Source organism: Scyliorhinus torazame, chromosome 5 (genome assembly GCF_047496885.1).
Source record: "Scyliorhinus torazame isolate Kashiwa2021f chromosome 5, sScyTor2.1, whole genome shotgun sequence".
Classification (NCBI taxonomy): domain Eukaryota; kingdom Metazoa; phylum Chordata; class Chondrichthyes; order Carcharhiniformes; family Scyliorhinidae; genus Scyliorhinus; species Scyliorhinus torazame.
This window is the reverse complement of record NC_092711.1, coordinates 81,597,672-81,622,536: the sequence shown is the minus strand read 5'-3', so window position 1 is coordinate 81,622,536 and position 24,865 is coordinate 81,597,672. Positions and strand designations below refer to the sequence as shown.

The 24,865-nt window shown below is 47.0% G+C and overlaps 1 protein-coding gene and 1 long non-coding RNA gene across 4 annotated transcripts; both read left to right on the top strand.

Moving 5' to 3' along the window:
• Nucleotides 1-12,770: 12,770 nt before the first annotated feature.
• Nucleotides 12,771-19,039, top strand: LOC140418638 (uncharacterized). 3 transcript variants are annotated; one of them, XM_072502196.1, is made up of 2 exons: nucleotides 12,771-12,827; nucleotides 14,957-19,039. In XM_072502196.1, the coding sequence occupies exon 2, from the start codon at nucleotides 15,388-15,390 to the stop codon at nucleotides 16,744-16,746; it is 1,359 nt and encodes a 452-aa protein (XP_072358297.1). In that variant the 5' UTR covers nucleotides 12,771-12,827; nucleotides 14,957-15,387; the 3' UTR covers nucleotides 16,747-19,039. The 3 variants fall into 3 exon arrangements, with proteins under 3 accessions (XP_072358297.1, XP_072358298.1, XP_072358295.1); XM_072502197.1 differs by lacking the exon at nucleotides 12,771-12,827 and adding an exon at nucleotides 12,842-13,200; XM_072502194.1 differs by lacking the exon at nucleotides 12,771-12,827 and adding an exon at nucleotides 12,842-13,246.
• Nucleotides 19,040-19,502: 463 nt separating this feature from the next.
• LOC140418636 (uncharacterized) lies at nucleotides 19,503-23,315 on the top strand. The gene is made up of 2 exons (XR_011945190.1): nucleotides 19,503-19,891; nucleotides 20,650-23,315. It is a non-coding gene; the product is annotated as an uncharacterized lncRNA (long non-coding RNA).
• The last annotated feature ends 1,550 nt before the right edge of the window (nucleotides 23,316-24,865 follow it).

Here is a 24,865-nt window from a genome sequence, read left to right as displayed (position 1 = left end):
TAGTGACTATTGATTATGATTAGTGAATTGGTGTATTAGGTAATTATATTGCAAAGACTAGATCTTTATTTTAAAAAATAACACGATCAACCAAAATGTTTCCAGAAACTGCAGAGCTATCAGAATTTGTTTGAAAAAATAAATTACTCGATAAATTTGAGAAGTTATGAGATGTGGTGATAAGCCTGTATATAATATTACATGTACTCAGCAGTGTGACCTCCCACCAGTAGTTGGCGTCAGGCATCAGTCAAGTGACATCCGGCTACCAGCAGAAGGTTGTCAGGCATACACGAGGCCAGTCGCACAGCAGGGTAGTTCCAACAGAGTCTAATGTAACTCTGTGATAACTTAGTCTGTATAGCATTCTGATCATTACCTTACCACGTGTACATTAATAAATCATCATTCTGGCTAATTCACCAGCAGTTCTGCAGAATCATTGCAAGACAAGATCACAGAACACAACACGAGACACCATATTCTGTCAAGAATATGTGGGCTCGGCATTGGAGTAATGGTATTGTTACTGGGTGAATAATCCAGAGACCCAGGTTAATGCTCTGGGGATCTGGGATTGAATCTGCCTATGACAGATGCTGAAATTGATTAAAAGTCTTGAATTAAAAGTCTAATGATAACACTCTTGATTGTTGTGAAAACTCACTAATGTCCTTCAAGAAATCTGCTCTCCTTATGTGGCCTGGCCTACACGTGACTCCAGATCCACAGCAATGTTGTGGTTGACTTGAATGTGCCCTCTGAAATAGCCTCACAAGACACGCAGTTCAAGGCCCATTGGAATGAGCAGTAAATGCTGGCCCAGCCAGTGACGCCCACCTCCCATGAATGAATAATTTTTAAGAAAACTCATTGTTCAATCTGAAGACTACTACGAAACTGTCTCTTTGATTGGATCGGTTTGTTGTCACGTGTACCGAGGTACAGTGAAAAGTATTGTTCTGTGTACAGTCCAAATAGATTGTTCCATACATGAAAAAACAAAGTGCGGATCTTGGCAGTTTGTTCAATTCACAAAAGAATTTAATGGCTTTGTAGATGTAGATTAATATTTTAATATTGTACAAAACATATCTACTTGTAATGTATGCTCATATAGACAGACACAAACGATACTGTAACTGAATTCGAGGAAATGACAGAGATTTAACTGAACCACATTTTTGAAAGATTCGGCCTTTAATGATAAACAGGAAAATCCACTCAGGGAGATGAGGAAATCCAGGCTCAGTGCGGATTTGCTGTCACCCCTCCTTTCTTATACATGAACGGGATTTAGGCTGCAGAATGTTTCACACCAAAACACAGAGGGGTCAAATATAAGCAACTCATAATTCTCAATTCTCTTCCATTTAACTATATTTGACTTTGTTCAAAAGCTGACTGTGGTCAAACTTAACAAAGATTCATGGGATTTCTGTTACCCAGTGAAACGCTTTCTTTTCTTGGTCAGTCATGTTTGCAATTCAATGGTGTATATTTCAGAGTTATTCAGGGTGAAGACTCGGGCTATTCAATTCAAAATGAAGTCATATATAACAAATAAATATACTGAGGTTCAACATTGAATAATGAAACAAAATATTGAGTAAAATTGGGGGAAATTTTCTGTAGGAAGATAAGAATGATGCATTAATGATTGAACAGAGAGCATTATTCCGTTAGATGGTTACTGAACAAATGCTAAAGTTCAATATCAGTTTTATATCTTACGGTCTTACAAGTTGAGACGTCTGTTTTAAAGAAACAGTTGTCTTCATGTAATCAGTGACACGGCCTCTCAGCTGAACCATTAGAACATGGAACATACAGTGCAGAAGGAGGCCATTCGACCCATCGAATCTGCACCGACCCTCTTAAACCCTCACTTCCACCCTATCCTATAACCCAATAACCCCTCACCTTTGTGGACATTAAGGGCAATTTAGCATGGCCAATCCACCTAACCTGCACATCTTTGGACTGTGGGAGGAAACCGGAGCACCCGGAGGAAACCCACGCAGACACGGGGAAAACATGCATACTCCGCACAAACAGTGACTCAACAGGGAATCGAACCTGGGACCCTGGCGCTGTGAAGCCACAGTGCTAGCCACATGTGCTGCCCATTGAAAGCTGCAACAAGACTGTGCAGTTGAATGTTGCACAGGTCCATTGGGTCCTGTGCTGCCAGCTCTTTAGAGTACGGGTTATCACAGTCACCTAACACGTGAAAGGTCCCCGGTTTGAAACTGGCAGAAGCATTAAATGCTTCACATTTAGTCTGAGGAAAAATTTCCACAACATCCGCTTGTCCCTGAATATTACCTGAATCTCGTATTTGAGAGGAATAGGAGGTTTGGTCTTACATCAGCCACAAAAATTGCTTCAGCAAAGTCTGAAGTGTTGCATTTTCAAGAAGCAGTGAGATGATAAAGATTTTCCTGCTTTGACACAGTTCCAATATTAGCAGTTTGTTCAACCAAAACAGAATTTAATGTCTTTACAGATGCAGATGAACATAATAACTGTCTCTATCATGTCTAGCTGTAACATAAAAGCAACTTACTGCGGATGCTTCAATCGGAAACAAAAGTAGAAAATACTGGACAATCTCAGCAGGTCTGACAGCCTCTGTGGAGCGAGATGGCAGCTGTCGTTCCGGGTCTGGTTGACTCTTTGTCAAAGCTGGAGAACTGGAAATAGGGTCAGATTTAGACTATTGTGGGTGGGTGGTGAATGGGACAGGGGGCAAGGGGTTCATGGAGATGTGGGGCTGGATAGAGGGCCAGCGATAGGTGGAGAATGACTTGGACAGAAAGAAAAGGGGAATGTAAATGGGGGTTATAAAGGCTAAGAACAGTACTGATAGAGGCACGTTAAGAGATTAGAACCTGAACGGCAGAATAAAAGTAAGCAGTGAGTGAAAGGAAGACTAGGAACAGGGAGCAGATTGTCGAAAGGGGGACAATGGTGGGGGAAAAACAGATCGATGGAAGAAATGAAAATAAGTTGCTGGAAATAAACATGTGGGGAAGGTAGAGGAGAGTAATAAATGACATGGCCTCTCAGCCTAACCATCAGAAGCTGCAGCAAGACACTGCAGTTGAACATAGCACAGGTCCATTGGCTGCTCCGCTGCTGCCTGTTTCTGTAGTGTAGTGGTTATCATGTTTTTTTTTCACTTCATCTAACTCGCGAAAGGTCCTCCATTCAAAACTGGGCAGGAACATTGAATACTTCTTGCTTAGTTTGTGGGAAGTTTGGAGAACATGCGTTTGTTTCTGCATGTCATCTGAATCCCATGTATTAGATATATATTTGGCCTCCTCGGCCTCAAACTTCATTCAGAGAAGGCGGAGGTAGTGAATATTGAAGAAGCAAAGATCAGAAAAAGATGATCGCATTTTGACACAGTTCGGATATTCTCAGTTTGTTCAGTCCATTACAGAATTTAGTGGATTTATGGATGTAGATTAACATTTTTAATCACCATCTGAAACATATCTAATGGTAATGTGTGCTCACACAGACAGAGACAAATGATACTCTAACTGAATTAGAGGAAATAGCAGAGATTTAACTAAAACACCTTTTGAAAATCTGGCTTTGTGTTAGAGAAACAGGAAAAGCCACTCAGGGAGATGAGGAAATCCAGGCTCAGTGCGGATTTGCTGTCACCCCTCCTTTCTTATACATGAACTGGATTTAGGCTGCGGAATGTTTCCTACCCAGAACAAAGAGGGTCAAATATAATAAACGTATAATTCTTTAATCTCCTACCTGTGAAGATATTTGATTGTGTTTAAAAACTGATGTGGCCAATCTCAAATGAACTCAACAGAATTTATATTACCCAGTGACTCAATTTATTTTCTTTGTCAGTCATGTTTGCAATTCAATGTTGTATATTTCAGAGAGTCTCAATTTCAGATGAGGACATAAATATCAAATAATATCAAGTTTTGAGTAATGCAACAAATACTGAGTAAAATTGTTTGATGTTGATACTTCCGGTTGCGGCAAGGATGAGCTAGCCGCACGTTTCGGCAGCTCCAGCTCCGACGGACCTTCGGGCTCTTTTAAGAGCCCCAACGGGGACATTACTGGCCGAAAAACCCGGTGGGAAGGGAGTCCCCCCCCCCGAACGACGGAGGAAAAACCGGCGGCTGCAGCCCGAAGAATCTGCAACCAGAAGGTCAGAGGGAGTGGAACAAAATGGCGGCGGAGGGATCGCAGGTGACATGGGGGCCTGAGCAGGACGAGGTTGTGAGACGGTGCGTGGATCTGCTGAAGAAGGAGGTAATGACCCCGATGTTACAGGCAATTGAGGGGCTTAAAGAGACTTTGAAGACCCAGGAGACTGAGCCTCGCGTGATGGAGCAGAAGGTATCAGGTATTGAGGACGACGTCCTGGGCCTGGCGGTTAAGACTCAGACGCACGAGGCACTTCATAAAAAGTGTGCTGACAGGATTGAGGCCCTTGAAAATGGAGCGCGAAGGAAGAACCTTAGGATACTATGCCTCCCTGAGGGCGTGGAAGGAGTGGACTGTGGAGCGTACGCAAGTAAGATGCTGAGCTCACTGATGGGTGCTGAGGCCCCTGCGGGCCCCATGGAGGTGGAATGGGCAAATCGGATCCCGGCGAGAAGACCAAAAGCGGGAGAACCACCGAGGGCGATAATCGTGTGATTCTACCGCCTTAAGGACAGAGAAGAGGTCCTGAGATGGGCTAAAAAGGTGCGGAGTAGCAGATGGGAGAATGCTGTGGTAAGGATATACCAGGACGAGTGCAGAGGTGGCGAGAAGGAGGGCGAGCTTTAACCGAGCCAAAGAGGTTTTGCACGAAAGGAAGGTGAAGTTTGGGATGCTGCAGCGGGCAAGACTATGGGTCACGTATCAGGAGAGACACTATTATTTTGAGACGGCGGAGGAAGCATGGTCCTTCATCAATGAAGAGAAACTGGACTGGAACTGAGGGACTGATGCTGCAGGGAATTGTTATTGTTATTGTTTTTGTTAATGTTATGGTGAAAGTGAATCGAGAAGTAAACAGGGAAGGGGGGGGGACACTGGGGAAATGTGGGCGCCGGTGAGGGGGGAAAGGCGGGACATAGTCGAAGAATAGGGAAGGGAGGGGGAGGGGAAAGGGAGCTGCGCCATAAGAGGCGGGTTAGGTAAAGGGATGTTCCCGCGCCAGAAAGAATAAGGCGGGAAAACAGGCGCAAGGCGGATGGGAGTTCCCTCACACCGGGGGGGCCGAGGAGTGAGCAGGAGTAGCCGGGGTCAGTTGAAGTCAGCTGACTTACGGAAGTGATATGGGGGGAGCAATCAAGCTAGATAGGGATCTAGCAGGGGGGGGGGGGGAGAGGGGGGGGAGGGGACAACTGGGTTGCTGCTGCGGAAATCCAAAAGGAAATGGCTAAAGGGTGGGTGGTTGGGGGCGGAGTGCGACGCTGGGGGAGCGAGCGGGAGCGCGGAGGCGGGATATGGGACTGGCCTAGAGAAGGTAATGGCTAGTCGACACGGGAGGGGGGCAGGTAGCCCCCCAGTGAGGCTGATCACGTGGAACGTGAGAGGCCTGAATGGACCGATAAAAAGGGTCTGGCTCGCGCATTTGAAAGGATTAAGGGCAGACGTGGCTATGCTCCAAGAGACGCACCTAAAGGTGGCGGACCAAGCTAGGCTAAGGAAAGGATGGGTGGGACAGGTGTTCCACTCAGGACTGGACGCCAAGAACAGAGGGGTGGCCATTTTGGTGGGGAAACGGGTAGCATTTGCAGCAAAGAACATCGTAGAGACAGTGGAGGTAGATATGTAATGGTGAGTGGTAGGCTGGAGGGAATGGAGGTCGTGTTGGTTAATGTGTATGCCCCAAATTGGGACGATGCGGGGTTCATGAGACGGATGCTGGGGCGTATACCGGACCTGGAGGTAGGAAATTTGATTTTAGGAGGGGACTTCAACACGGTGCTGGACCCGGGGCTAGATAGATCCAGCTCAAGGACCGGAAGAAGGCCGGCAGCGGCCAAGATACTTAAGGGGCTTATGGACCAAATGGGGGGAGTGGATCCATGGCGATTTCTTAGACCCAGGGCTAGGGAGTATTCCTTCTTCTCCCATGTCCATAAAGTGTACTCCCGGATAGATTTTTTTGTTTTAGGAAGGTCGTTGATCTCTAGGGTGGAAGAGGCTGAATACTCAGCCATAGCGGTTTCGGACCATGCCCCACATTGGGTGGACCTGGAATTAGGAGAGGAAAGGGAGCAGAGAGCACTCTGGCGATTAGATGTGGGACTGATGGCGGATGAGGGAGTGTGTGCAAGAGTGAGGGGGTGTATTGAGAGATACCTGGAGGTCAATGACGACGGCGAGGTCCCTGTGGGAGTGGTATGGGAAGCACTAAAAGCGGTGGTCAGAGGAGAGCTGATTTCTATTGGGGCCCACAAAAGGAAAACAGAGGCCAAGGAAAGGGATAGACTACTGGGGGAGATTTTAAGGGTGGACAGGGAATTTGCAGAGACCCCGGAGGAGGAGCTGTACAGGGAGAGGAGACGACTCCAGACCGAGTTTGACCTTCTGACCACCAGAAAGGCGGAGTTACTGTGGAGGAAGGCACAGGGGAGGAGGTATGAATATGGGGAAAGGGCTAGTCGCCTGTTGGCGCACCAACTGCGAAAGAGGGCAGCAGCGAGGGAGATAGGAGGAATTAGGGATGAAAGGGGAGACACTGAGCGAAGGGCAGGAAAGATAAACAAGGTGTTTAAGACCTTTTGTGAGGAACTGTATAGGTCTCAGCCCCCAGAGAGACAGGAGGGGATGCGGCAGTTCCTGGACCAATTGAGGTTCCCGAAAGTGAAGGAGCAGGAGGTGGCAGGCCTGGGGGCACCGATTGAGGTGGATGAGGTTATTAAGGGACTGGGAAGCATGCAAGCAGGGAAGGCCCCGGGGCCGGACGGGTTCCCGGTAGAATACTACAGAAAATATGTGGACTTGGCCCCGTTGTTGGCGAGGATGTTCAATGAGGCCAGGGAAGGGGGGACTCTACCCCCGACGATGTCGGAGGGGACGATATCGCTAATGTTGAAGAGGGACAAAGATCCGTTGCAGTGCGGGTCCTATAGACCTATTTCACTATTGAACGTGGACGCCAAATTGCTGGCAAAGGTGCTGGCATCGAGGATAGAGGACTGTGTCCCGGGGTGGTGCACGAAGACCAGACTGGGTTCGTAAAAGGGAGACAACTGAATGTTAACGTGCGACGACTATTAGGGGTGATAATGATGCCCTCAGTGGAGGGGGAGGCAGAGATAGTGGCGGCAATGGACGTAGAGAAGGCATTTGATAGGGTGGAGTGGGAGTATTTATGGGAAGTGTTAAGGAGGTTTGCGTTTGGGAACGGGTTTATTCGCTGGGTTAGGCTACTTTATGGGGCGCCAACGGCAAGCGTAGTTACAGGTCGACATAGATCGGAGTATTTCCGATTATATAGGGGAACAAGACAGGGATGCCCGCTGTCTCCATTGTTGTTTGCATTGGCAATCGAACCTCTGGTCATGGCGTTTGAGAGACTCCAGGAAATGGAGAGGGGTGACTAGAGGGGGAGAAGAACACCGAGTCTCGTTATACGCGGATGACCGATTGTTATACGTGTCGGACCCAGCGGGGGGGATGATAGAGGTTATGCAAATTTTGAGGGGGTTCGGGGATTTCTCGGGGTATAGGCTAAACATGGGGAAGAGTGAATTATTTGTGATACATCCAGGGGACCAGAGTAGAGAGATAGAAGGCTTGCCTCTAAGGAAAGTGGAAAGAAACTTCCGATACCTGGGGATTCAGATCGCTAGGAGCTGGGGAACCTTGCACAGACTTAATCTGACACGGCTGGTAGAACAAATGGAGGAGGACTTTAAGAGGTGGGACATGCAGCCTTTATCGCTGGCGGGCAGGGTGCAAGCAATTAAGATGATGGTCCTCCCGAGGTTCTTATTTGTATTCCAATGTCCCTATTTTAATCACCAGGACCTTTTTTAATAAAATAGATAGGAGCATTACGAGCTTTGTGTGGGCAGGGAAAGTTCCGAGAGTAAGGAGAGGGTTCCTTCAGCGTAGTAGGGACAGAGGAGGACTGGCACTACCGAACTTGGGAGATTATTATTGGGCCGCCAATGTGGCAATGATACGTAGATGGATGATGGAGGTTGAGGGAGCGGCGTGGAAAAGGCTGGAGAGAAGGTCCTGTAAAGGGACGAGTCTAGAGGCGCTGGTGACGGCGCCGCTACCGCTCTCACCTAAAAAGTACACCACGAACCCGGTGGTGGCAGCAACACTTAACATATGGGGACAGTGGAGGCGACAGAGAGGGGTGCGGGGAGCCCTGGTGGGATCCCCTGTCAGGAACAACCATAGGTTCGCCCCAGGAAGAATGGATGGAGGATTTCAGAGTTGGTACCAGTTGGGAATTAGGAAGGTGGGAGATTTATTCATAGATGGGACTTTTGCGAGTTTGGGAGCATTGGAAGAAAAGTATAAGTTACCCCGGGGAAATTTCATGAGATACATGCAGGTGAGGGCGTTTACTAGACAACAGGTGAGGGAATTTCCGCGGCTCCCGACACAGGAGATACAGGACAGGGTGCTTTCAGGGGTGTGGGTCGGAGAGGGCAAGGTGTCAGAGATATACCGAGAGATGCGGGAGGAGGGGGAGGAGTCAGTGGGCGAACTAAAAGGAAAGTGGGAAGAAGAATTAGGGGAGGAGATAGAGGAGGGTATGTGGGCTGATGCCCTAAGCAGGGTAAATTCCTCTTCCTCATGCGCCAGGCTTAGCCTGATTCAATTTAAGGTGCTACAGAGAGCACACATAACGGGAGCAAGATTGAGCAGGTTCTTTGGAGTGGAGGACAAATGTGGGAGGTGTGGCGGTAGCCCGGCAAACCACGCACATATGTTTTGGGAGTGCCCGGCACTGGAAGGATATTGGAAGGGAGTGACGGGAGTGATCTTGCAGGTGGTGAAGGCCCGGGTCAAACCTAGCTGGGGGTTAGCTATATTTGGAGTTGCGGAAGAGCCGGGAGTGCAGGAGGCGAAAGAGGCCAATGTCGTGGCCTTTGCGTCCCTCGTAGCCCGGCGCAGGATCCTACTCATGTGGAAGGAGATGAAACCCCCCGGACTGGAGGCCTGGGTAAACGATATGGCGGGGTTTATTAAACTGGAGCAGATAAAGTTTGCCCTGAGAGGATCGGCTCAAGGGTTCACCAGGCGATGGCAGCCATTTCTCGACTACCTAGGGGAACGTTAGAGGGAAGACAGATGACCAGCAGCAGCAACCGAGAGAGAGAGGGGGGGGGGGGGGAGGTTTAGTTGAATATAGGTCAATTGAGATTGAGGTTTTGTTATTTGTGTATTATTATTATTATTATTATTGTTAAAAAGTTAAAAATTTCTGTTTTGTTATTGTTATCGTTTCGTTTGTTTTGTAAGCGGGAAAAATGTTGTTCAGGGAAAAAAATTTCAACAAAATATTTTTTTTTTTTTTAAATTGTTTGATGTTTTTCGAAGGAATGTAAGAATTATATTATTACTGGACGAGAGGAAATATTTGCTGGGTGGATATTTCTACATTTCATAATTCATTTGAAATCTAATAAAGTAAAATAATTCAGCAAAGTGATCTCTAGAGGGCTTTGTTAAGCTTCACAAATCCTTTCCCTCTCTAATAGACAGACTCTGTAAACAGGATGGAGATCAAATGTAATTAGATTCTGTTATCAACTCAGAAATAATGACAAGATGCTTCAGTAGAAAAATTCAATATGAAACCAATTGCATGATTACATAATGTTTATATCGTAAACTACACCATCTTCAGGTCCAAATCTTCTGATCATTGGACCAGGGGAAGGTTCTCGTTAAATCAAACTGAGCAAGGATTCTGCAGAAACTCCTTCTTCAAAAGCAAATTGGAAGAATAATTGGAATAGAGAAACTTCAAGATCACAGAAAGAGAGATGGACATTGAGTCTAATCAATTTGCTCTTTTTCAATCTATATTTTTATTCGACTTTTATCATTTTTACAGATAACACAACAGATTTTCAAAACACCAGTACAATGGGCTCATAGACAATCAGCTGTTTTTTCAGTGTACTGGTTATCACGTTCCCCACACAGCAAATGTCCCATATTATTATTATTCGAAACATTGTTGACGTTACTCATCTAAATTTGCAGCTAGGTTGTATCATTGTTATTTGTTGTTCAATAGCTAAACACACCCGCAAAGTTCCAAATGATACCCTGCAAAATCCTCTGTGATGGAGAATGGCAGGAATCGCAGACAGAGTTCACCCGTGTTAGTTGTGAATGGTTTTCTAATGTGCTGTGGAATTTTATGATTCTAATGTCAGATCAATTTCTCCGCCAATAAACTAATTTTCAGTCAAATTGTACTCACGCAATAGAAGGTTCGTCAGTGCAATAAGGGCGCACTGTTTACTATTCTCGGTCAATGCACTAAGCGCTGGTCCCTGGTTCTGTTGTGCAGTGATTATCATGTTTGCTTAAAGGCCCTCGGTTTAAAACCGCACAGAAACATTATCAAACCCCATTCATTTCCGTGTGGGGAAAAATTACATGATTGACATTTTCATTATTCATTTACACCCTCCTGAATTGCCCTTAAATTGAGTTGCTGGGTTGATCTGCCGTGTGGAACCCCGATCCCCAGAGCTTCAGCCTGGTTCTCTGCTTTACTAGTCTTGATGTGGAGATGCTGGCATTGGACTGGGGTGGGCACAGTAAGAAGTTTTACAACACCAGGTTAAAGTCCAACAGGTTTGTGTCAAATCACTAGTTTTCGGAGCGCAGCTCCTTCCTCAGGTGAATGAAGAGGCGGGTCCCACAACCACATATATAGACAGCACGGTAGCATTGTGGATAGCACAATTGCTTCACAGCTCCAGGGTCACAGGTTCGATTCCGGCTTGGGTCACTGTCTGTGCGGAGTCTGCACATCCTCCCTGTGTGTGCGTGGGTTTCCTCCGGGTGCTCTGGTTTCCTCCCACAGTCCAAAGATGTGCATGTTAGGTGGATTGGCCATGATAAATTGCCCTTAGTGTCCCAAATTGCCCTTAGTGTTGGGTGAGGTTACTGGGTTATGGGGATAGGGTGGAAGTGTTGACCTTCGGTAGGGTGCTCTTTCCAAGAGCCAGTGCAGACTCGATGGGCCAAATGGCCTCCTTCTGCACTGCAAATTCTATGATTGCTATGAAATTCAATGATGCAAGATGCACTTTGAATGAGTCTTTGCAGGTAATTAAGTCTTTACAGGTCCAGACGGTGCAACTGAAGAGATGGATAATCACAGGTTAAAGAGGTGTGAATTGTCTCAAGCCAGCACAGTTGATAGGATTTCGCAAACCCAGGCCAGATGGTGGGGGGGGGGGGGGGGGGGGGGGGGGATGTAATGCAACATGAATCCAAGATCCCGGTTGAGGCTGTACCCATGCATGTGGAACTTGGCTATCAGTTTCTGCTTGGCGATACTGCGTTGCCGCACGTCCTGTAGGCTGCCTACCTAAGCCCACACCTCCACCCTATCCCCATAACCCAGTAACCCCACCTAACCTTTTTGGACACTAAGGCAATTTAGCATGGCCAATCCACCTAACCTGCACATCTTTGGACTCATGTCTGTGCTATCAGTAAGACTGCCCGTTTCCACCTACGTTTCATTATCCGGCCTCTCTCCTGTGTCTGTGCGGCTGGGGCTGAAACCTCGGTCATGCCTTCGTCACCTCCCGAGTCGACAATTCCGTTACAACACCTGGCTGCTCTCCTACTTTCTACCTCTGTAAACCTAAAGCCATCCAAATTTCTGCTACCCATGTCTTAATTCACAGCAAATTCCTTTCCCCTATGATCCCTGTGCTCCGAGACTTGCATTCGCTCCCATTCAATTCTCACCCTTGTTTTCAAATCCCTCCATGGCCTCATCTCTCCCTGTGTCTGTCATCTCCTCCAGCTCCACAGACCCCTGAGATATCTGTCGAGCTCTGATCCTGGACTCTTGTACACCCCCGAATCTAATTACCCCACCATGAATCTGACTGCGATTCCTGGCGGAGTTCCATCGTTCCCAAGCACCGAATTCTCTCCCTAAACCTCCCCGTCTCCACCTCACTTACCTCCTTCCAGACCCTTTAAAACTCACCTCTTGGACCAAGTTTTTGGTCACCTGCCCTAAATCTCCTTTTGTGTCTGGGTGTCTCACTTTGTTTTATAATGTTCCTGTGAAGTTGACTGGGATGATTTATGATGTTAAAGGTGTTATATAAATAGAAGTTGTTGTTGTTGACTGTAACCCTGACCTCCTGTTTTACATCCCATTGGTTTCACAACAAACTCTATCTCTGATGTTTTGCCCCCTGCGGGTTTGCAGCCTCTGTAAAGACGGCGGCCGTTAACTCAGGCCTGTCACCGGGAACAGGCCGCAGCTGTCCCGCCGCTCGATGCAAACCCGGGCCCGGAAACTTCTTCTTGGGGTTTGGAGCCTCCACCGGGTTTCAGTGAAACCTCCTGGCCGAGTCCAGCATCGGCACTGCGCATGCTCCAGCTCACAATGCACAGGGTGTGATTGACGGCGGTTCTGGACCAATAGGAAGAAAGGGGCGTGCTGGAGGAGCGACTGGTCCTCCACCCAATCGCGGAGAATGAGGGGCGGGGCTGGGCCCGGTGTCGCCCACGTGACGTGGAGCATGCGCAGTGTCGGTGACAGTTCAGGATTCAGGCGGTCGGGTGGAAATCTTGAGCCGGTCAGATCCCGCTCGGTGAGTCATGAGGGAGGGACAGAGCCAGTGGATGGGTCGGGAGGCTTCATAAACACTCCGTGTCGGCCCCAAGCCCAGAATATGAAGCTCGGATGCGGCAGTTGAACCGGCGAAAGCTGCTCGGACTTTTCCCCGAGACAGGCCCGAGTGGACGAAGTGTGCGGCGGGGCGCATGCGTAGTGAGCGAAAGCCCGGGATTTGCCCCACCTCCCATTCACTCTGATTGGTTGGAGGACTAGCCCCTCTCCGTCGGTCCTCTAGCTCCGCCCCCTCTCACTGTTGCTCCGAACGCGCCGTCAATCAGTCCCCGGGCATTGTGACCTGGAGCAAACCCTTCACAATTATGATGTGGAGATGCCGGCGTTGGACTGGGGTGAGCTCAGTAAGAAGTCTGACAACACCAGGTTAAAGTATAACAGGTTTGTGCTTTCAGAGCGTAGCTCCTTCTGGAGCAGGGCAGCACAGTTGCGTCACAGCTCCAGGGTCCCAGGTTCGATTCCCTGCTGGGTCACTGTCTGTGCAGAGTCTGCACGTTCTCCCTGTGTCTGCGTGGGTTTCCTCCGGGTGCTCCGGTTTCCTCCCACAGTCCAAAGATGTGGGGGTTAGGTGGATTGTCCATGCTAAATTGCCCTTAGTGTCCAGAAAGTTTAAATAGGGGTTACAGGGATAGGGTAGAGACGTGGGCTTGAGTAGGGTGCTCTATGTAAGGGCCGGTGGAGTCTCGATGGGCCGAAAGGCCTCCTCCTGCACTGTAAATTCTATGATTGTCAGCTCCCTGGTTTGCAGCTGCAGGGCATCTCCCTCCCGGGAACAGGCCCAGGTTAATGGGCACCATCCTGCTTCAGACACTGGAGGATGGTTCACATCAGAGGATGGGGTATGGGGACAATAAATAAGAGCTTACACTTTGCACTCAAATCAATGAGGACTCTGATCTCTGGGAAGGAAGTAAACCCTGGCAGGTGGAAGGGGAGGATTCACAAACACCCGCTGGAGGCCCCAAACCCACAATAAGACCCATTGTTTTTCATAGAATTTACAGTGCAGAAGGAGGCCATTCGGCCCATCGAGTCTGCACCGGCTCTTGGAAAGAGCACCCTACCCAAGGTCAACACCTCCACCCTATCCCCATAACCCAGTAACCCCACCCAACACTAAGGGCAATTTTGGACACAAAGGGCAATTTATCATGGCCAATCCACCTAACCTGCACATCTTTGGACTGTGGGAGGAAACCGGAGCACCCGGAGGAAACCCACACACACACGGGGAGGATGTGCAGACTCCGCACAGACAGTGACCCAAGCCGGAATCGAACCTGGGACCCTGGAGCTGTGAAGCAATTGTGCTATCCACAAGGCTACCGTGCTGCCTTTTTATTGTCAGTTTTTATTGTCAGTCTGCAGACAGGGGCTGGTGAATTGAACCCAGACAGAGGAGAGGGAAGGAGAAAGCTGGGAGTGGAGGAATGAAATGGTGCAGATGGGTTTGGATTTCAGCCCAGGGAGGAGGAAGAGTGTGTGGGACAGGGATTTTCAGCTTTGGGGAACAAGAGGGGGACAATTGTTCCAGAGAAACTAGAATTGTCTGTTTAGAATTTCTATCCAGGACTGACAGTGATGACTTTTGTAAACTCCTTTCACAGGGGGTTAGAAGGAGAGAATTTACACTCAACAAACTCAATCCAACAGAAAGGTTTATCTCTTTGTGATTTCTGTCCTGCATTGACAGTGATGACTTCTGTAAAATGACAGATTTTAGCTCTCAGAAAGGAATAAATGGAGTGGGCATTTATTCTATCGTAAACAAGGAATAAACATTGAGTCATAAATACAAGACAGCTACAAATAAATCAAAGGGGGCAATACTGACAAATTTATTCATCACAGGTTTAGAATGTGTTATTCATTACATAGAAATGAGCTGAGGAAAGTGCTGAGATGTTTTCAAAAGGAAACTGGACAAGCACATGAGAGAAAATGGAATCGAAAATCAGCTGAAAGTCTGAGAATTGATAGGTGTGACAGTCGAGGATGAGTGCCGAGTATGGACAGCAGCAGAATCTGTGACAAAATGGCCTGTTTGTGTCTTATATATTCACAGTATTTCAATGTAATCTCCTTTTACAGAATATTTGCAGATGCAAACATCATGTTGAGATCTGACAGAGTCACTTGATTCATCAGGACCGGCCTTTCAACGTGGAAGGAGAAATGTTTGTCTGTTTTGTCTTTGGGAAAACATTCAAAAATCACTGTGATTGGAAAAGCACCGAGACACAGACATCGAAGTAATTTTCCACAGTTAGCTGGACTGAGCTTTAACCAATCACACAGCATGAAATTAAATTGCAACATTTACATCAGGGAGACACCGTACTCAGGCTTCAACTGATGATCCAAGTTGAAGAGACATAAGGACATTCGCACCAAAGGAATCAAGAAGCAGCAATTGGACATTCAGCCTCGTGAGCCTGTTCCACCATTTAATAACATCACGGCTGATCTGATAGTGACTTCAAATCTGCATCCCACCGTCACCTGATAACCTGTCAATAACCATGGAGAAACCGTGGAAATGTAGGGACTGTGGGATAGGATGTAATTACCCGTCTGAATTGGAAACTCATCGACGTATTCACACTGGGGAAAGGCCATTCACCTGCTTTGTGTGTGAGAAGGGATTCACTAAGCTATCCAACCTCATCACACACCAGCATGTTCATACTGACCAGAGACTGTTTAAATGTGCTGACTGTGAGAAGAGCTTTAAAAGCAGAAATGATTTACTGATACATCAACGCACTCACACTGGGGAGAGGCCATTCACCTGCTCCGTGTGTGGGAAGGGATTCACTCAGTCATCACACCTCCTGAAACACCAACTTGTTCACAGTGATCAGAGACCTTTTAAATGTGCTGACTGTGAGAAGAGCTTTAAAAGCAGAATTAATTTACTGATACATCAACGCACTCACACTGGGGAGAGGCTGTTCATCTGCTCCGTGTGTGGGAAGGGATTCACTCAGTCATCACAACTCCTGACACACCAACTTGTTCACACTAATCAGAGACCTTTTAAATGTGCTGACTGTGCGAAGAACTTTAAAAGCAGAAAGGATTTACTGATACATCAACGCACTCACACTGGGGAGAGGCCGTTCACCTGCTCTGTGTGTGGGAAAGGATTCACTTGTTCCTCCCACTTTCTGAAACACCAACTTGTTCACACTGATCAGAGACCATTTATATGTGCCGACTGTGAAAAAAGCTTTAAAAGCAGAATGGATTTACTGATACATCAACGCACTCACACCGGTGAAAGGCCATTCACGTGTCTGGAATGTGGGAAGGGATTTAATGCTTTATCAAATCTCCAGACTCACCATCAGGTTCATTCTAATCAGAGACCTTTTAAATGTGCTGACTGTGAGAAGAACTTTAAAAGCAGAAAGTATTTACTGATACATCAACGCACTCACACTGGGGAGAGGCCATTCACCTGCTCCGTGTGTGGGAAGGGATTCACTCAGTCATCTCATCTCATGACACATCAACTTGTTCATACTGATCAGAGACCGTTTAAATGTTCTGACTGTGAGAAGAGCTTTAAAAGTAAAAGCTGTTTACTGATACATCAACGCACTCACACTGGGGAGAGGCCATTCTCCTGCTCCCTATGTGGGAAGGGATTTACTCGTTCATCCCAGATTCTGAGACACCAGCGAGTTCACACTGGGCAGAGACCGTACACTTGCCCCGTATGTGAGAAGAAATTCACTCAGTCATCCCACCTGACTAGACACCAACTTGTTCACACTGGTCAGAAACTTTTTAAATGTTCTGACTGTGAAAAAATATTTAAAAGTAAACCAAATCTGCAGAGACACCAGCGAGTTCACACTGAAACAGAATCATAGCATTTACAGTGCAGGAGGGCATTTGGCCCATCGAGTGCACCGGCCCTTGGACTTAAGCACCCGACTTAAGCCCATACCTCCAACCTAACCCATAACCCCACCTCACCTTTTTGGACATTTAAGGGCAATTTAGCATGGCCAATCCACCTAATCTACACATTTTTGGACTGTGGAAACCGGAGCACAGAGGAAACCCACGCAGACACTGGGACAACATGCAGACTCCGCACAGACAGTGACCCAAGGGGAATCAAACCTGGGACCATGGAGCTGTGAAGCAGCAGTGCTAACCACTGTGCTACCGTGTGGCCCACACGTGGGAGTCGTACTGGGGAGAGGCTGTTTAACTGTTCCGTGTGTGGGAGGAGATTCACTCAGTCAAACAACCTGCACAGGCATCAGCAAGTTCACAGACAACAGCAGGGTTTCGATTCAGTTGTTGTTGCTGCTGTTAGTCACATCTGGGACTCAATGATGCCTGGACGTCTGTTTCCTGGGGGGCTCTACAGTTTTCCGGTCTATATCAATGATTTAGACTTAAATGTATGCACCAGGATTATACAAATGTTGCTCATATGTTTTAGTGAATGAGGGAGAAAGCCATGGACTGGGTCAGGTGGACAGAAAAGTGCTAAATGGAATTCAATCTGGAGCAGTGGGAGATAATGAATTTGGATGGGTAAACAAGGCAAGGGAATGACCAATAAATAGGATGATGCTGAGAAGTATTGGGAAACAGAGAGACCTTGGACTGCATATCCACAGACCGCTGAAGGTGGCTGGACAGGTAGATCAGGTGGTCCAGAAGGCATTTGGGACACTTTCCTTGTTTCAGGACCAGAATATAGAGCAGGGAGATTATGTTCAAACTTCATTAAAAACTCGTCAGTGCACAGCTAGAGGACTGAGCACAGGTCTGGTTACTGCAGGAATCAACTATAAATTAAAACCAAATTCATGAAATAGCTTAAAACTGAAATTAATTATATAATTACGGTCAGTGTTCAATAAATCAAATCTAGGGATGAAGAGGAAGCTAAATAACAAACGATTGAACAGTGACGCAATCTGAATTTTTCAGTGAATAAAAATCTGAGGCATTTAGATAATGGGAGAGGTCAGGAAAACACTTCAGTTAACTTCCTATAAAAATAAGGTGACTTCAGGATAATGGAAAACACTAATTGGTGAGTATCTGCTGAATCTTTATTTGTTTTATTCTGAAGTTTATTGACTCAAGTCAGTTAATAATGAAATAAATAAAGATATGACAGCACATCCCAGCCCTGTGGAATACACATCCAGTTCCATGTGGGAAAACCAGGACACTTCCATTATGCTGGAAACATCAGCTGGAGCAGCAGCAAGCAAAGGGGATTGGTCCAGAGGTATTTTTGTGACCAGAAGACTGTTTCCAGCGGAGTTCTGGATTGTTCAGGACAGGATTCCATGCTTTGTGTGTTATATATTAATGATTTAGACTTCAACAAAGGGTCATGGTTGAGACATTTGCAGTGTTGTGGTTAACAGTGAGGAATAAAGTTGTAGACTACAGGAAGATATCAGTAGACTGATCAGCTGGGCAGCAACGAAGCAAATGGAGATCAATCTGGAGGAGTGTGAGGTAATAAATACACTTGTGCTTCATGTATAAGAAACATAGATCCTTCTCTACTGTGGTATTCTGCAGTCTCTCTATTTAAATTAACTTCACTTTTTCCCCAAATTATACTTTGCCAAATATCTCCCACTGACGAAAGTATGATCTTTCTACAGGCTGTGTAACTGGGTGAATCTCTTTTCACAGTCAGTTCACTGGAACACTCTTACTTGGGTGTGTGTGTATCGGCACTTTTCCAGTCACAATAATATTTGAAATCTTTTCCCATGGGCAGAATAGACTTAACATTACTCCTTCCACATTCAACGTCTGTAACATTCTGATCCTAATGAATCGAATAACTGTTAGCCATAAAGGCAGCACGGTAGCACAGTGGGTAACACTGTTGCTTCACCGTGCCAGGGTCCCGTGTTTGATTCCCGCTTGGGTCACCGTCTGTGTGGAGTCTGCATGTTCTCCCTGTGTCTGCATAGGTTTCCTCCGGGCGCTCCGGTTTCCTCCCACAAGTCCCAAAATACGTGCTTGTTAGGTTAATTGACATTCTGAATTCTCCCTCTGTGTACCCGGAAAGGCACCGGGTGAGTGTGGTGACGAGGAGCTTTTCACAGTAACTTCATTGCAGTGTTAATGTAAGCCTACTTGTGGCACTAATAAAGATTATTAACTCATTGACCCATCTCCACCATTCCTTTCCTCCACTCCCAGTTTTCTCCCATCCTCTACTCTGGTTTGGATCAATTCTAACCTCTGTACAGAGTGAAGTTAACGACTCAATCATTTTCTCCCCTAGTCACTGAAGCCCCACCCACTTCCTGTTCCCTCACCATGATGGCCGTACATGAGCTCTGCTACTCCTCAGGGAGTCACCATGATGTGGAGATGCCGGTGTTGGACTGGGGTGAGCACAGTAAGAAGTCTCACAACACCAGGTTAAAGTCCCAACAGGTTTGTTTCGAATCACTAGCTTTTGGAGCACTGCTCCTTCCTCAGGTGAACGAAGAGGTAGGTTCCAGAAACATATATATAGACAAAGTCAAAGATGCAGGACGATACTTTGAATACTTTGTCTATATATATGTTTCTGGAACCTACCTCTTCGTTCACCTGAGGAAGGTGCAGTGCTCCGAAAGTTAGTGATTCGAAACAAACCTGTTGGGCTTTAACCTGGTGTTGTAAGACTTCTTACTGTACTTCCTGAATCAAGATGGCAGTCATTAGCCTGTGACTGTTCCCAGGAAAAAGCCCCAGACCAGCCGATTTGGGACCAGCAGGTTTTTATTCTCACCTTGTGGCCATCAGCAGGTTTTATTTGGAGACCCAATTCCCTGCGGATCTGTCACCCTCACAATGTGTGATTGACGGCAGCTCCCGACCAATAGGAAGAGGGGGCGGGTCTGGAGCACCGACCGGGAGCGGCTGGTCCTCCAACCAATCGGAGTGAATGAGGGGCGGGGCCCGCTGTGATTGAAGCATGCGCAGTGTGGGTAATGGCGTCGGGGAGCGGCTTATTCAGCTCCGAAATTGGTAAGTACGGAGGGAGCGAGGAATCGCGTGAATCTACGGAAACGCTGCGTGAATATGTTGTGTAAGCCACAAATCTCCGAAAAGAGCTTACTGGACCACCCAGTTTGCAGCGAGCGGGGCTGCAGGCCCAGGTTATCGGCCTCCATCTTTAATAGATGTCATGTGCATCAGGGCGCATGCGTGATCGCCATCTTTGTAGCGGGCAAATGTCCAGTGACTGGTTTATTTTTATGAAAATGCTCCACCCAAAGCAGAAGAAAAATCGTACAACATTGTAGATAACCAATACCAACTCCCCTCTGCTCCCCACTAGGAGGAGCTTGTTACCCATTGATCAGACTGGAGACAACTTGTCCATCAAACTGCATTAGCCTTTGAATCCCAATGTCTTACCGATGCAGCGCAGTGGCAGAGAAGAAAAAAACGGGGTGGCACAGTGGATGTCACTACTGCTCACAGTGCTAGAACCCGGGTTCAAATCCGACCTTGGGTGACTGCGTGGAGTTTGCACGTTCTCCCCATGTCTGCGTGGGTTTCCTCAGAGTGCTCTGATTTCCTCCCACAGTCCCTTTCACTTTCTCTCTACTCCAATAGAGGTGAACCAGTTGGGTTTCTATGCCAATCCAGCAGTTCTCATGGTTACATTTTCCTGTTTCCCACAAATTACCAGATTGATTCAGATCAATTTCACAACCTGCCTTTGTGTTTTTGTGGGTTCTCTCTCACTCCCTTTTTTCTGTTTTAAATCCATTTCACAGGGTATTATAAGAGGAGGCTTTGCAATTGGGGAACTGACATCGAACATGATATCAGAATCTGATGGAGCCAGCCAATTTATTGTAACCTGAACATCATTGGATTTTGAACATGAATGGAAAAAGCACCGATCACAGTGGGGGGAAATTGTACCATGTGTCCTGTGTGTGGACAAGATTTCAGCCAATCATCTGGATTTTCGGAACATAATTGCAGTCGTGACGGAGATGCCATGGAAATGTGGGGACTGTGAGAAGGGATTCAATTACCCATGCCAGTTGGAAACTCATCAACGCAGTCACACTGGGGAGAGGCCATTCACTGCTCCCAGTGTGGGAAAGGATTTGCTCACATATTCACTCTGCTGAGACACCAGCAAATTCACACTCAGGAGAGGCCATACACGTGCTCTGTGTGTGGGTTGGGATTCAATTGGTGAACTAACCTAGCATTACATCAGCGGGTTCACACTGGGGAGAAGCCGTTCACCTGCTCCCAGTGTGGGAAGAGATTTGCTCACTCATATACCCTGCGGACACACGAGAAGAGTTCACACTGGGGAGAGGCCATTCATCTGCTCCCAGTGTGGGAAGGGATTCACTCACTCAGCCAATCTGCTGAGACACCAGCGAGTTCACACTGGGGAGAGGCCATTCATCTGCTCCCAGTGTGGGAAGGGTTTCATAGAATTTACAGTGCAGAAGGAGGCCATTCGGCCCAGCGAGTGTGCACCGGCTCTTGGAAAGAGCACCCGACCCAAGGTCAACACCTCCACCCTATCCCCATAACCCAGTAACCCCACCCAACACTAAGGGCAATTTTGGACACTAAGGGCAATTTATCATGGCCAATCCACCTAACCTGCACATCTTTGGACTGTGGGAGGAAACCGGAGCACCCAGAGGAAACCCACGCACACACGGGGAGGATGTGCAGACTCCGCACAGACAGTGACCCAAGCCGGAATCGAACCTGGGACCCTGGAGTTGTGAAGCAATTGTGCTATCCACAATGCTACCGTGCTGCTCAATCATCCCACCTACTTGATTGTTTCACACAATCATCCCACCTACTTGCACATCGATACATTCACACTGGGGAGAGGCCATTCACCTACTCCATGTGTGGGAAGGATTCAGTCAGTCCTCCAACCTGCTGAAACACCAATAAATTCACAAGTAACTGTTGTAATTGGATTATGCTGTTAATCATATTCAGGATTGAACCATGTTCATTTGAGTCTGTTTCTGCTGAATTGAAAAATAACTCCAGCTCAGTTATAGGTGTTAATGTAGTTGGTCTTGGAAAGAGAGGATTTGCAGTTAGGAAACACAAACTAAACATCGCATCAGCATCTAACACTCACCAAATCTATCGTAAACTGAATATCATCGGATTTTGAACTTGGAAGGAAAAAGCACCGTTCACAGTGGGGAGAAACCGTACACGTGTTGTGTGTGTGGACGAAGCTTCAGTCGGTCATCTGGCCTTTCGAAACATAAATGCAGTCACACTAGGGAGAACCCATGGGAAGGCGGGGACTGTGGGAAGGCATTTGATTAGCCATTCCAGCCGGTAGTTCATCAGTGCACTCATGCTGGGAGATGCTTTTCACGTGCTCTGAGTATGGAAAGGGATTCACACACTCATACCACTTGTAAACACACCAACATGTTCACATGGGGGAGAGGCTGTTCATCTTCTCCCTATGTAGGATGGGATTTGCTCATTCCTCCAATCTGCTGAGACACCACTGAGTTCACACTGGGGGAGACCATTTAAATGCCCAGACTGTGAAGAGTGTTATAAAGATTCTGGGGAACTGATGTCCCATTAACATATTCACACTGAAGAGAGAGACCATTCAGATGCTCTCACTGTATCACAGAATTTACAGTTCAGAAGTAAGCCATTTGGCCCATCGAGTCGGCACCCGACTTAAGCCTGTACCTCCACCCTAATCCCGTAAACCAGTAACCCCACCTAAACCTTTTAGACAGTAAGGGCAATTCAAAATGGCCAATCCACCTAACCTGCACATCTTTGGACTATGGGAGGAAACCGGAGCACCCGGAGGAAACACACGCAAATACAGGGAGAATGTGCCGACTCCGTACAGACAGTGACCCAAGCCGAAAATCGAACCTGGGACCCTGGAGCTGTGAAGCAACAGTGCTGACCACTGTGCTACCGTGCCGCCCAATCGGCAGCTTACCACTCAAAGAACAGGGTTCAGACAATCGTCTCACCTCACTGTACAGCAGCGTCTTCACACAGGGGAGAGGCCATTCACCTGCTCCCAGTATGGGAGGGGATTCACTCAGATTCCAACCTACTGATGCACCAGCAAGTTCACAAGTAACTTCACTGATTGGATTGTTTTGGGCATCACAGCCTGGACTGAACCATAGGCATTGGGGTCTGTTTCTCCCACAAGTCCCGAAGGACGTGCTTGTTACACGAATTGGACATTCTGAATTCTCGCTCAGTGTAGCTGAACAGGCACCGGAATGTGGCGACTAGGAGATTTTCACAGTAACTTCATTGCAGTGTTAATATAAGCCTACTTGTGACAAGAACAAAGATTATTATTATTATGATGATGATGTTCTTAAACTCCAACCCTATTGTAAGAAATTTAATTCTGAATAAAATTCAAGTCAAATCAGTTTGTGTTACTCATAGTTAATCAATGGGCGGCTCATTAGCACAGAGTTAGCACTGTGGCTTCACAGCGCCAGGGATTCGGGTTTAATTCCTGGCTTGGGTCACTGTGCGGAGTCTGCACGATCTCTCCGTACCTTTGTGGGTTTGCTTCAGGTGCTCCAGTTTCCTCCCACAAGTCCCGAAAGACGTGCTTGTTAGGTGAATTGGACATCCTGAATTCTCCCTCAGTGTACCAAAACAGGCGCCGGAGTGCGGCGACTAGGTGCTTTTCACAGTAACTTCATTGCAGTGTTAATGTAAGCCTATTTGTGACAATAATAAAGATTATCATTATTATGACTGTGGAATTAATTGGAGGAATCTTCCAAAGAGCCAGCACTGGTACAATGGGCCAAATAGTTTTCATTTGTGCTGTATCGTTCCATAGAATAATTAATATTCAATGGGAACAGCAGTAAGCCATTCAGCCTTTCAAGCATGCTCCTCCATTTACTAAAAAAATGTCTGATCCAACACTAAGTCCACTTTCCTGCCTTCTCTCCATAACCCTGATTTCCATAAATTATTAAAAACCTATTGATCTCAGCCCTGAAAATGTTCAAGGACGCGGCCTCCAAAGCTTCCTGGCAGCACGGTAACACAAGTGTTTAGCACTGTGGCTTCACAGCGCCATGGTCCCAGGTTCGATTCCCTGCTGGGTCACTGTCTGTGCGGAGTCTGCACGTTCTCCCCGTGCCTGCGTGGGTTTCCTCCGGGTGCTCCGTTTTCCTCCCACAGTCCAAAGACGTGCAGGTTAGGTGGATTGGCCATGATAAATTGCCCTTTGTGACCAAAAAAGGTTAGGAGTTATTGGGTTACGGGGATGGGTGGAAGTGAGGGCTTAAGTGGGTCAGTGCAGACTCAATGGGCCGAATGGCCTCCTTCTGCACTGTATGTTCTCTGTTCTCTCACATAATTCTTTGGGAGACAAAATTCTTCCTCAAATCCTCTTATTCTGCAACTATGTCCTCTGGTCCTACATCTACCATCAGTGGAAACATCCATCCAATATTTACCCTGTCTAACCCTCTAAAAATCTTATATGTTTCAATCATATCACCTCTCGTACTTATGCACTCCTAGGAGTACAGACCCAACTTGTTTAATCTTTCCTCATGGAAATTCCTCCATGTCCGGGATCATTGCAGTGAATCTCCTCTGTACTGCCTCCAATTATATTATATCTTTCCTTAAATGAGGGGACCAAATCTCTCTTGACATAAGCACCAGCATCACATTTGCCTTCCCTATTTCCTTCTGCTCCTCTATGCTAGCTTTCTGAGCTTCATGAACAAGAACCCCAAGTTCCTTTGGGCTACAGCTTTCTGCAGTCTCACCATTTAAACAAGAACCCGCCTTCTCATTCATTCTTCCAAAATGAACAATCTCACATTTTCCCTCATTGTATTGCAGTTCAGCATCAGTAAATAGAGAAGGAGAGGAACCAGTGACTGTGGGATTGACGCACAGACTTAGCACCCTGAGAGGAGTCAGGGAAAAGTTGGAAAAATT